This window comes from Sorex araneus, chromosome 5 (genome assembly GCF_027595985.1).
Source record: "Sorex araneus isolate mSorAra2 chromosome 5, mSorAra2.pri, whole genome shotgun sequence".
NCBI lineage: Eukaryota > Metazoa > Chordata > Mammalia > Eulipotyphla > Soricidae > Sorex > Sorex araneus.
The window spans coordinates 78440976-78455158 of record NC_073306.1 but is presented as its reverse complement, the minus strand read 5'-3'; the positions used below and the strand labels follow the sequence as shown (position 1 = coordinate 78455158).

Here is a 14183-nt window from a genome sequence, read left to right as displayed (position 1 = left end):
GCTTCATAAAGAATTCATTGTTTATAAGCTATAAATCATTAAACTAATTTCAGAGGATTATCATAGTACAGCTGAAATAAGATCTTAAGTTCTCCCTTTTAAAGAATATTCTGTTTATTTGTAATGTGTACACTTTTGGAGGGTTTTCGTTTCTTTAGCAAGTATATAATATTTAATTATTTACTGTTTACTATAAGTTGAAAGCTTTCTTTACATCAAACATATGGCATTTGATCTTTTTTAAAAAATGTAATTTAAAACAGTAATTCAGAAAAACTATTCTTTAGCTTTCTCTTTTCCATTTTGGTCAATCTGAAGTTGTTTTATGGTTAAAATCCTATTGCACCAACCCAAATTTGCCCACACAATCTATGCAGTTTTAATGCTTCCAGAATATTCCATAACAGCCAACAAGCTCATTGGTGTGAGACACACACCGGAGAATCAGGCTGAGATCTGATCTGAATTTGAACTCAGCAGTCTGAGTTCATCTCAACACTCAGAGGATCATAAAGCTTGTCTGGTGTTAGAATCATTGGTTTAGGATTGGAGGGAGAGATTGACACACGACAGCATAAGGTTTTCTCTCTTTGGGGAAATTTTCCCAACTGTCCATGAGTTTCTCATGCAGCCCTGGAGCTAGTCCTTGAATCTCTTTTCCTCCATATCATTTCTAGAGCAAGGAAAAGAGACTTACTACGCAGATTCTGGATCTACACTGCTTAAAAGTCTTAGTATGTGCTAAGGAGCCAAAATCTTGCATAATTCAATATACACCATGACTCATGTGTCCTGAGACATGACCCTATACAAATGTCACTATAAGCATAGGTAGAAAGCCTGTGATATGGCTTTCTACCAAGCACTTATCATATTTCCATCCCAGAGACAGTTGACCAACTTGAAGTCATTTAGACCATAATCAATGTTGCCCACTAACATGATCCAACATTCTAGAAACTGAATTATAAAGATAAAAGTCAGATTCTCCTGCAGAAGGGGAAGGATCCTGTGAGCACTCTGTTCCTTGTAATACTGCAATTCTCACATCAATAGTGTAAGCATATGAGGCTGGAATGATAATATAGTGGGTAGGGCGTTTGCCTTGCACGCAGCTGACCTGGGTTTGATCCTTGGCATCCCATATGGTACCCCAAGCACCACTAGAAGTAATTCCTGAGTGCAGAGCCAGGAGTAAGCCCTGAGCATTACTGGGTGTGACCCAAAAAGAAAAAAAAAGTGTTAGCATTTTCTTTCCTCTTCTGTCACTTCTACCTCTGGTTCCTTCTTCCTCAACTTCATCTGGTTCTCTTAAGTTTTAATACACCCATCACCTTTTCTCTAATCTATCTCAAGCTTACTGTCACTGCTCTGCTCTCCTCTGTGCCTTGTGGGGACCTCCATCACAGAATAACACATCCCTTTCTGAATTCCAGATTTTCTGGCATTCCTCTAAAAACAAACTAGTTAGTAGGCCTCAAAGATTGTAGGTCTTCTTGGGGCCAGAGACAGCACAGCGGGTTGGGCATTTGCCATGTCTGCATTCAACCCGGGTTCAGTCCTATATAGTTCCCTGAGCACTTTCAGAGTGATCCCTGAGCACAGAGACATAAGTAAGTCCTGAGCAGTGAGGAATACGGCATCTCTCCCTGAAAAAGTATGTAGGTCCTCAAAGAATGGTGCATGGCACTGTCCTTGCATGTGATAGACTGGTTCAATCACCGGGAGTGATCACTGAGCACAGAGTCAGGAGTAAACCTTGAGCATAGTTGGGTGTGGCCTCCATAACTCCCCCCACCCTGTTGCCAATCATCTTCACTAAGGAAAACATCTGTTAGTTTAAGAGTGAGGAAGAAAAGGACACAGAAGAAGGAATTTGTTCCTACTCCCCCCAAAAACTTTGGATTCAGTATATGAATGCATGATGTCCATACAGAAAACATTTTGACTGAGTTAAATTTTAATTCTGAACCATGTGTGGGGAAAAATAATGATATCTCATAAAATGTTCTTCAAAAAAAAATCTCTCTGCAATATAAATGGCACCACAGAAACACACTCTGTATTTAACTATAAAGTCAAAATTTGTTATAAATGACATTAAATATTATTCTAAAGTCAATTGCTGTTTGACATCTTCCAAGAATGATGTTAATCTATTAGGAAAGTTGATTTTAATACATTTTTTGGACTCTCTGCCATGGTTACAACAATCATATACCAAGTAGAGAAGAGCGACTGATATTCACATGGTTAAAATCCCACAGCCAGCTCTTCTAAGACGCTCCAACAGTCTTGTCCGCTCTGACAAGTCAAGGCACCTACCTGCAGAGTACATCCAAACACACCGATCATCAGCATGGCCACCGAGAGGTAATCGGTGAACACATCCCACCATGGTTTCAGCACCCGGAAGGCTGGCTGCTGTTCTGAGAACTGCCGGAACTCTGTCACAGGAATCATGTTTCTGGGGAAGAAAAGATACTGGTGAATCCACTGTTTGCATGCCTCTCATCCTTTAGGTTAACAGAATCTGAAAGGCTGCTTCCACCCATCAGTATCAGTGGGCTGAGGAAGGCCAGCAGCTGTCATGGCACATCAATGTTGCAATAAGTCACCAAGTAAAGGCATCTGCTGGAAATACAGGGAGCCCCACGAAGAACAGGCAAGTCCCTTTACTGCCACCAAGTTGCCCTCTGTGTTTCCTGTGGAGCAGAAAAACCATGGCCACGCAGCCACTTATTTCCTGTGCTCCCCCTTTCCCAAAGTAAAAAAAATTAAGATGCTAGAAACGGCAAAGCCCATCCTTAAAAGGTTTTGCTATTTATCTTAGCATCTTCAATATTGCTGTAAACCTTTAAAGTGTAATCTTAACACTGGCAAGTGTTAATTATTTACCAAATCCTATTTGCAAAGCATTTGCTGGCTTCCTCAGATGTGGCCACACAGCCCACCCCACCTGGCGTGATTGTGGAGGACTTCACTTTCTCTCGTACCCCTCCACCCCCAACCTTTTTCTAGTCTCAGTGTTTCTGATTTGATTTCTTTATTTCTGGCACTCTTCATACACCACCTTGAACCTTCAACTAATCCTGATTTTCTTTAGTGAGAAACAAGGTTTCCTTGGAAACGTCTATCTCTATCTAAATGACAGAAATGAATAGGGTGCTCCCAGGCTCCAGGAAACAGAGAAAAGACACATTTTTTTTTTCTTTTTCTTTTCTCATCTGCACTCTGCTTTCTCACTGCTTCTTTCCATTGGGATCCAAGAGTTAAAGCAAATGTGAATGAACCTCCCAGTGGGAGAATAAAATGATCTTCCCTTATCTTATGTAATTAGTAAAAATGGTCACGGAGGACCAAAGCAAACATATCTCTTCTTTTGCTGTCTCTAGATCACTCTGCATCTTTCCTTGCTATTTAGCCGTACTTAAAGAAAAGCTACCTTTGTTTCTTATTTTTGCAAGCCTTGCTTGCTTCTTGTGCCTTTTCTTCCCTAATACTAAATTAAGGACAGCTCTCGATAAAACCTCTTCTTTGAGTTCACTGACGGTGAGAGCTACTAAGTTATTCATTAATGTTTGCTGTGATTCTTCCACCCCTCTTGGAGAGCCCGGCAAGCTACCAAGAGTATCCTGTCCGTATGGCAGAGCCTGGCAAGCTACCCGTGGCGTATTCCAAAAAAGTAACAACAAGTCTCACAATGGAGATGTTACTGGTGCCTGCTCAAGCAAATCGATGAACAATAATGGGACAACAGTGCTACAGTGCATACTGTTTTCTTAAGCATTAAGCTGTCTTCATTTCAACTTTGTTCATTAGCAATGTTGAAATTTCAAGGGTCTGATATCACTCTCCCCCAGAGCCTATCTACTTGATATCTGTGGGGCATTTGACATAATCTTCTCATTTTAATAAAACACTACTTTTTGCTGGGGAGGAGAGAAGTCATGGTCGTGGGGCTCTCGGTGTACCAGACTACTCTAGATGGCTGGGCACAGAGAAGCTCAGGGACTCAGGGTCATCGGGACCAAGCCCAACAGTGCTCAGGGAGCCAGCCAGTGTTGGAAACCAGACCGAGCGCCCGTCACATGCTTTGCATATGCTCTACCACTGGATTTTCATGTCTACTCCTGAAATGTAGGACTAAATGTAATTAATTCCATCCTGTTACCACTAGGATGCAAGCTGCTTGAAGCTAGCACCTGTATGTTCTACATATGCATGTTCTCAAAACATAGGATGTAGGCTAGGGGCATGGTCACATAAGCTTAATAAATAACTCAGGTCATTGATATTTCAGGCTAGTTTGATTTTATTGACTCCTCTTACCCTCTTTTTTATCATTGAAAATTACAATCTCACTGCCCCCATGTTTTCCTGTTGCAGTGGCAGTCAAAGACCAGCACTAAACTCAATTTAATGTCCAAGCCATAATGCCCCAAAGTAGAGAGAGAGAGTATGGGGAATATTGTCTGCCATGGAGGCAGGGGGAAGGTAGGAAAGGGGGGTATACTGGGATATTGGTGGTGCGGAATGTGCACTGGTGGAGGGATGGGTGTTTGATCGTTGTGTGATTGTAACTCAAACAGGAAAGCTTATAACTATCTCACAGCGATTCAATAAAAAAAAATTAAAAAATTTTAAAAAATGTCCAAACACTGCTTGAGAAGCTACTGTTTTATTCTGCTTTTAATTCCTGTCATTTACCAAAGTGCATAGAAAAAAAGACCTGCTGAACTGTCTCTTGACAAAATGAATGGCTCAGATGCTCATTCATAGAGTTGTAATTGTCCAACTCACATTAGGAGCACCTCAGCAACTGCACAGAGAATACTAGAGTATAGAGCTTGTTCTCTGAGAGACTCAGTTGTTGCCTCTTTCATGTAAGTTCCTGTATACCTTAGAGGAAATCAGACTAGTTCTCTGATGCAAGGAACAAATTCAGGAAAATGCACTAATGCAGAGCAGTTATCCTCAACTTTTGGTCTTAGGATTTATTTATACTCTAAAAATGTAATTATAAGAACCTCAAAAGAGCATATTCGATGTGGGTTATACGTTTTAATAATTAAAATGAGATCCAGCACACGAACGGCTCCTCTGTTCCTGAATGCCCATGATCCCGGAGGCCAACTAACTACTTTAGGCACCCAGTTGCTTCTTGCAGAAATGCCTCTAGACTGTGAATTAAGCTATGGCCCCATGCCGCCCTGGGAGGGAAAAGGTTTTTCTCTCTAGGCCTTTCCTTTGCCTGGCGGCATGGTGACTGCCATTTTATAAGGCCCACTAAACAGAGGTACGAGCTTGCAATGATGCAACTTCTGCAGAAATTTCTCTGGACTTAATTACTAAAGTACCAGAAATCCAAAACCGCATGGCCGCTATTGTGGACATGCAACCTCATATGCTCTTCATTCTCAGCAATGGAAAACAAATAATCAAATGATGCCTTTTTGGCAGGTTTGATTGTTGGGGGAAAATTCCAAATAATAATAGTGAGCTTTCTGTTGAAATATTGAATGTAATCAAAGTAAAGAGAAAGTAAAGTGAAAATCATCAGCCACACAGGTGGGGGTGGGGGATGGGATGGGGGTATATTGGGGTTCTTGGTGGTGGAAATATGCACTGGTGAAGGGATGGGTGTTTGATCACTGTATGACTGAGACTTAAGCCTGAAAACTTTGTAATTGCTCACATGGTGATTCAATAAAAATATAAAAATAAAATAAAAAAATGAAATTCAAAGACATTTTCATTTTACATTAACTCATTTAAAAATAATGACCCTTTTACATACTTGAAATTATGCATATATGTATATATATATTGCTTATATATATATATCACACACATGCTCAGGGGTTACTTCTGGCTCTGCACTCAGAAATTACTCCTGGCAGTGCTTGGGGGACCATATGGGATGCTGGGAATCAAACCCGGGTCAGCCGTATGCAAGGTAAATGGCCTACCTGCTGTGCTATTGCTCCAGCCCCTAAAATTCTATTTTTATGAAAGATTAACTTCTCCAAAACAAATATATTTAGTGAAAATAGTAGTATGGTTGTGCTGTTTTGCAAATTCCATAAAGCCTGGCTTAATAAAATCGCTGGGCTTTCATATTTGCTTCTGCAGACAATTTATATCAATGCTATTTTCAAGAAATTTATGAACCAATAGGGATTTGATTGGTAAATGGAGGGTCATTTTAACTTTTTAAAATACAATTATAGCTATTAACTTTTTTAAAATATTAAGCTGACCAGGTGAGTTGCAAAATGGACCTGAAAACTGTGTCACTGAACTTTTCAAACACAATTATTTTTAAACCCACCCATCTGCCTTGCACTTTGAATTAATCTTTTACCCAAACATACAAAACACTATGTACTGTTCATCTGGAAAACATTGGATCACTGAGTTATGCAGGTCTTCCCAATGTTGACAACTTTTTTAAAAAATCACATCCATTAGTATCACAACTTTCATCAGAAAATTTTGTTTAAGTAATGGGAAGCTATCAAGTCAGTGGTAAGGACAAGCTTTTCAAGATTCTAATCATCACTTGAAAGTCTGGGTTTTATTTCTGGCAGCAACTATCTGTTGTTTTCCTTGAAGTGTCGGGCTTCCTTTATTCATTATGTGAAAATATTTTCCACATGCTCAATTCTGAATAATCAGATGCTCCATTCAAATAGACACTATGCAATATGATGAAGTAACTAGCTCAACTCAAGTAAGAACTTCTTTTTGAATCTAGCAGTGCTTGTATGGGTTCTTCTCCTTCACCACAAAATGAATCAATTCAATATGTACTCAAGTGTAGAGAGCCATTAAAAATAATAATTTTTACTGCTTCAATACGGACAGTAAGTGCAAGTGGTACATATTTTGAAGTTGTAAAAATGTATGCCAATGGAAAGTATACTCTCTGCAGTACTGTCTCATGCCTTTATCTCAATTTATGCCAAGAATGCTTGCTCTCGATCACTGTGACTGACACATAAGCACAAAAGTTTGTAAGTTTGTAACTGTGATTCATTAAAGAAAAAACACCAACCCCCCCAATAAATTGAGGAATCCGTCATTAAAAAAAAAGTGATGAAGACCTTAAAAAATAGAGCACAACCTGAATGTCTATATTTTACGTAAAGGTTTTCCAGAACTAGTAGTACTTTGAATTAAAGGACCAGGAAAGCCATCTCATTTGTTCCCACATGAACATGAAATGGCTGTGTAAAATTCAATTCTTTCGGGAATTAGTCTGATTAAAAGCAAATAATAAACAAATGCTATTAGAAATAAAGCAATTAAAAAAAAGAATTCTTACTCATCACTGCTTTTTTAGTATCAGAGAAAAGAGACAAAAATAAACAAAATAAAAGAAGAAATAAATCCAAAACATAGCATTTAAATTTTTTTTCTGTTTGTTTCTGGGTCATACTATACCTGCTCAGGGATTACTCCTGGTTCTGGATTTAGGGATCACTCCTGGCGGGGGCGTAGGGGGCCATATATTGTGCTGGTTTGGCTGCATGCAAGGGAGTTATCTGTACTATTCGCTTTACTATCGCTTTGCTCTACACTCAAATATTTTGTGCTTATGGACTCCCTCAAAAGGTTTAGACTCTTGGGACCAGACAAATAGAACAGAGCATGTAGGATAGCATGTAGGATAACATGGGTTTGTCCTTTTAGCCTTGCTGCAGGGAACTTAGTTTACCTTAAAGCAATGTCCTTTCTGTATGGACACAGGAAGACAGTTAATATTATGCTTTGTAACTTGGGAGCCGATTGACTCCAATAATATTTACTCCTGGGCATCTGCTTTCTCAATTCAGTTGCCCTTAGTTCCTAGCAACCCAAAAGCAGGGTCCTGACGAGGGATGGAATGGATCTAGGGCAAGCTGTGAGCTACCCTGGCATTGAAATGGGCCAGGCCAAAGCGCCACAGTACTCAACTATAAGTTGAGAGCATGACAGCATAAACAAATGCTGTCATGATCCAAAAGTAACAACGAGACTAGGACCCTGCTGGGGTTAGGAAGACTAACCTGGCCTGAGGGCTGTGGTCTAGAATATATATTGAATATCCTCAGGAAGAACCAAACTTTAAGTCTAATATATCTCTTACTGTGCCCATACAGAACGACATTGCTAGAAATATTAGAAGTAAATTTACTATTGCTATTTAAGTGGATTATTAGCTGAGGAAGGAAGAAAGGGACACACCCTGACACACCTTTGTTTGGACCCCACCCTTGAACGGATCTCCTAGTAATCTCCTTAGATGAGATTTTGTTAATCTCCTCGAGAAATGGTCTTACCCTTCTCTGTTGATTTGTTGATATTCAACCCACGTTGTGTTACCGCCCTATGTGATTTGCTATATAAACTAAGACTGTGGGAGACAGAAGAAGAAGATGGGAGACAGAAGAAGACAGAAGAGACAGAGAAGGAGACACACGAGAGAAGTGGACACGGGAGAACAGAGAAGACACAGAAGCAGAGAGAGAGAGGTTGGAAGAGACCAGAGGAGAGACTACAGAGACAGAGACAGAGAGACAGTTAGAAGAGAGCACAGTGGCACACACAGAAGCAGAGCACAAGGAGGAGCTGTCCTGATCTGGTCCATACACAGTGGCTCGAGAACACCGAACTTGAGCGGCGCATGCAAGAGAGAACTGCCCCCGAGAGCTTGCGGACAAAACAACAACACATATCAGTCTCCCCTTCCCACGTGCCGCCTTTGTAATTTTTTACAGCAAAGTGCTTGCTTGGCACGTGGCTATCTTGGATTTGATTCCCAGCACCCCAAGCCTGCCAGGAGAGATCCATGATCACAGAGCTAGGATTAATCTCTGAGCACCTCCAGGTGTGGCCCAAAAAACAAAGATTTAGAGTCCCAGGTTTCCATGAACTAAACTTTGAAACCATTGATGTTAAAAAGAAAACTAAAAGGCTCACTTTTTAGTTTTTTTTACAAAGACTATACATCTTTCTCTTGAAAAGCAAAGGTCTAATTATTCATTGGTGAGATTCTCTAAGTTCTTGGCTATGTTGTTTTTGTTAATATTACAAGTAAAAATTACAAAATCTAAGAAACTTAAGAATTATGTACCATTATCTACTCTTCCTCTACTGACACAAACTCATTAAGCTGGATTACAAGACTTATTAAAGAAATAACTGGTGACATAGCATCTTATGTCACAAATGTCATAACTCATTGAGCATTTAACTTTTTTTTCTTTTTTGGTCACACCTGGCCATGCACAGGGGTTACTCCTGGCTTTGCACTCAGGAATTACTCCTGGTGGTGCTCAAGGGACCATATGGGATGCTGAGAATCGAACCCGGGTCGGCTGCATGCAAGGCAAACGCCCTACCTGCTGTGCTATCACTCCAGCCACATGAGCATTTAACTTCTTTTGGGCAAAGTGTGTATGTGTACATGTCCAGACAGTATATATTTAATGTGTAATACATACAGCAGTAGATAAAGGGGTAGTTGGCCCCAGACTTCAAAACTCTAGAGACCGGATAGCCATTTTTCTGGTTTAATTGGAATAAAACCTTCAATACATAGCCTTCTTTTACAAATATCACTACCATTGAAAGTAATGAACTACGGTGACTGATTTATTCCATTTTTTTTTTTTTTTTTGCTTTTTGGGTGGCAGAGTCTCTTGCCCCCAGGCCTGGATGTCTTCACCGAGGCCCCTCGGAGGGAGTGAGTTGAGTTTTCCTCCCCACCCTGAGCAGAGCCCCGGCAGCCAAAGACCTCTGGAACCCAGCCACAGCCATGCTCAAGGCCCCTCTCCACACATTCAGATGAGCCTCACACATGAAGCCAGCCACAGCCATGCTCAAGGCCCCCCTCCACACATTCAGATGAGCCTCACACATGAAGGAACCGGCAAAGGAACCCAGGTGTGTGGAACCTGGGGCTGAGATCTCCAAGCCTGCTCAGATTGGGACTGGGCCTCTTCTGCCAAGGTCCCCTATTTTCCAGTAGTTAGGTGGTCACACCCAGAAACTGCCCTCCGGCGCTGTGTAATCCCATCAACGGCCAACATCTGGAGACTGTAAAACCAAGATCTGGGAAGCTCTCGGCACTTTGCAGTTGCTCGACATCTTATAGCCTAATTCCCTAATTCTCTCTCTCGGAGAACCTGGCAAGCTATCGAGAGTTTCCTGCCCGCATGGGAGAGCCTGGCAAGCTCCCCGTGGCATATTCATATGCCAAAAGCAGTAACAATGATGATCTCATTTCCCCTGACCCTGAAAGAGCCTCCAACGCGGCACCATTGGGAAGGACAAGTAAAGAGAAGCTTCTAAAATCTCAGGGCTAAAACGAATGGAGATGTTACTGAGACCACTTGAGAAAATTGACGATCAACAGGATGATGATGATGATGATGATGATACTTTTGGGGTCACATCCGGCAATGCACAGGGTTATTTATTTATTTATTTTTTTGGTTTTTGGGTCACACCCAGAGATGCACAGGGGTTACTCCTGGCTCATGCACTCAGAAATCACTCCTGGTGGTGCTCAGGGGACCATATGGGATGCTGGGAATCTTATCTGGGGCGGCCATGTGCAAGGTAAATGCCCTACCCACTGTGCGATTGCTCCAGCTCCTATACTGATTTACTCTTTCATTATCACTTTAGTTTCCAAGGGACTGAGGCATGCTTCTAGCTGAAGGAAATACTTCTAAATAGAATAATAAAATAAATTTTGTTTTCTTCTTAAGATCAATCAGCATTGTTCACTTTAACTGAAAATTTTTCTATTTTCAAAATGATAAAATTCCTTCCAACTACAATTTTTAGCAATAAGATTTCAGTTCATTTATTTAACAATATCTTTGGAACTATGGCATTTCAAGTTCAATCAAGGTACTCTGGTATTAAATTAAAAGCTATATATATTTGTTTGTTTGCTGTAAGGTCACACCCATGGTGTTCAGGCCTACTCTGGGTTTATTGCTTAAGGGTTACTTGGTTTTGGTGTTACTCAGGGCACATTTACTGCTGGGGATCAAACCTGGGCCTCCTGAATGCAAAGCTTGCAATGTAGTCCCATGAGCTCTCTGCTTGTCACCTAATATTTAAATTTTTATATTTATGTTTGTACATACATATTTATATCTGTCTCTGTGTCCTTTTGCAGGTTATCATGTGATACTTTTATTAAAATATTTATCAGTAAGCAATTTAATGGTGCTATTATCCATAAAATTGTACCTTTCAAAAATATGATATCATAAAGTCGGTTGGTAAAATTAGTTGCTCTCCCTGAAATAATAATTTCTCCCAGGAGCACTTTAATATCTATCCCAGAGTTAATTACAGAAAAAAATTTACTCTAAATATTAAATTATTGCTTTAGTAAGAGTATAAACTCATTCCACTTTGATGTGAAACCACTAGCTAACAATGTTCTCCAATCTGCTCGGTACAGTTAATGTTGCACATTCTTCTGGTAGTTAGAGAACCACATCACCTTAGTACAGTAAAGACATTCAGCACTTAAGGAAACCAAGGCCATTTCTAAATGATAACAATACCCCATCATGGTACCCCATCATGGTACCCCCATCATTAACATGCTAAGTGGTTGCGTACCTAAATGAATTAAAAATGCATTGATTCATGAATCCATGAAATATGAGTTGCCCACATGAAGAGTTGCCCATATGAAGAAATCCACATATATTTCACCTGTATTCATCTAGTTCAACGGTCAATTCTTTGATATCACCTTATCTTTGGCAGCATCAGTATAATCCAATCATTCTTTACTTGGCTTTCAGCACAACATTTAGGTCTTTCTCCTTTCTTTGACTAATCACTCTTTAATTCCTTTATTGTTTTGTCTTCTTCATGACCTCTAAATTTAAAAAGCCCAATGTTCACAGTTTGGTCCTCTTTCTAACTCATTGATTTCTCCAGTGAGTCCATCTAGTCGCTAGTCTACAACGGCACCTACGCTAAATATAGATTCCTATCTGCATCCACTCTCGTGGGCTGACAGTCTATGTGGATATCCACTAGACATCTTAAACTAAGTAAGATTCCAGAATTGACTCTTGTTCCCTCCCCTTATACTCACCCCAGCCTGCTAATATCATCTCCTGCACTCCTAGCAAAGCCCTACACTATTCACAACTTCGCTATCTCAGCTGACAGTAACTCCATTTCCCAAGTTGCTTGTATCAGAAATCTTAGAGTCAACCTTGAGTCTTCTTTGTCCCATGTATATCATACTTTGTCAAAAATGACTCATTTATTATGTTCTTTAACGTATGATTTGTCTCTGCTTATAAGAATGTAAGTTTCAAGGCCCAGGAGATTACAAAAAAGGCTGGAGCATGTGCTTTGCAAATGGACCCTCAGTCTGATCCCCAGTACATGCTCCCTAGGGTATACTGGGAACAACCCTCGAGTATACAGCCCCAGGATGTTGCCCCAAGACTGTGGGGTGGGTGCAGCTCCAACACAAAACAACAACAAAAGACACAAAAAACTCTTAAGCTTCATAAAGACAGAAGCTTTTCCTATTTGGTTGCTGTATCTCAACTCTCTAGAAAATAATGCTTGGTTCATAATAAAAACATAATATTTGTTAACAAACCAGTAACATTATAATAATTTTAATGAGTAAAGGAGGCCCCTTAGAAATAGTAAATATCAAAGCAAAATGTGTGTCATGGTAATGTAATGGGAGAAAGATCCCTGACTGCAGGGCCAGAACAGGTAAGAGGGAAAAAGAAAAAGCAGAGCAATGCCATGATTTACTTATTGGCTCTTCTCAGTGACACCTAAAGGCTCTATGAATCAAATAAAGTTGCCAAGATATGCTCAAAGCAACAAGTATAAAACAAATTACCTTTCCTCTAGCAGTGTAAAGATGGAAAGATTTTTTTTCTTTTTTTTAAAGGGGCCAAAGTTTCAACTCAGATTAAAAAAATCTTTTGTTTCTGTGATAGCACTGGTTAGATACTGTTTTCTCCATCGCTGTGATACAGACTATAATAATCAAATATTTATAGAAATCCCCTGAAGAAAGCTGTAATTGTTACTACAGAATTGTTAGCTAATAAAAAATGAGTGGAATTATAAAATTTGAGACCCTGAAAGATACAGCAGAAATGACTTAGTTCCTAAGGTTTCTTTGTGATGGGATGACATGACCGAGGATCAGACCTGATGAAGATCTATGATCTTACCCCTTAGTCTTCAGTTCTTATGCAGTTCAAACAACACAGTACTTATCTGAAAATAAAGACTATCAACTCTCAAATATACTAATAAATAATTTAAATAGAACATCTATAAATACACTCAACATGTCCATATTTAACAAAATAAGAATTTAAAAGTTTTTTCATTTTAATGATCCTTAAGCTAACATGTCCTAATAGTTTCAAAATACTAGAAGTTCAGATTCAGAAAACATTAAAATAGGCAAATCGAAATTGCAAGCTGATGGGTACTTTTGAATATCTCTTAGGATATTTCTATGATGTCATGTTGAACTGATGGCCCATTTATATTTATTATTTGGAAACTATTCAAATTGGGCTTAACTATTTTCTAAGGATGGTGGTGGTAAGGAAGAAAAAAATCACTCAAATGTTTTGCACTGCAGAAGAAACTACCTTTAAAATAAAAAGTGGTTCTGCTGACTGGAAGAAAATACCACATATAAAACAGCTGACAAAGGGCTAATACCTGCAGTATATAAAAACTCATGGTATTTGAGAGATAGCTCGAAAAGCTTGAGCACATATGGGTCTGCAGGATTGACAACCGCAGCCCAGCGCGCGCACGCACACACACACACACAAGTTGAGCCCTGGCTCTGCACATGCACCCCTATCCCCACACCCGAGCAGTGTGGGGAGAGTGGGCCCAAGTCAAGTACTGCTAGGAGAGATCTCCAGTCCCTGAGCAACACTGCAGAGTGTTCACGGTATCACTCTCATCCCACTGCTCATCGATTTGCTTGAGCGGGCACCAGTAATGTCTCCATTGTGAGACTTTTACTGTTTTTGGCATAGCGAATACGCCACAGGTAGCTTGCCAGGCTCTGCCGTGCAGGCGAGATACTCTCAAGAGCTTGCTGGTCTCTCCAAGAGGGGCAGAGGAATCAAACCCGGGTCGGCCGC

General features: G+C 40.1%; 1 protein-coding gene across 1 annotated transcript in view; it reads right to left on the bottom strand.

The window, feature by feature from the left end:
- LRRC8C (leucine rich repeat containing 8 VRAC subunit C) overlaps positions 1–14183 on the bottom strand; it is a 93950-nt gene that overhangs the window by 32706 nt on the left and 47061 nt on the right. Inside the window, exon 2 of the mRNA XM_055139747.1 lies at positions 2326–2467. Within this exon, the coding sequence (XP_054995722.1) occupies positions 2326–2463 (138 nt within the window). The 5' untranslated portion in view covers positions 2464–2467. The remainder of the gene's footprint in view (positions 1–2325; positions 2468–14183) is intronic.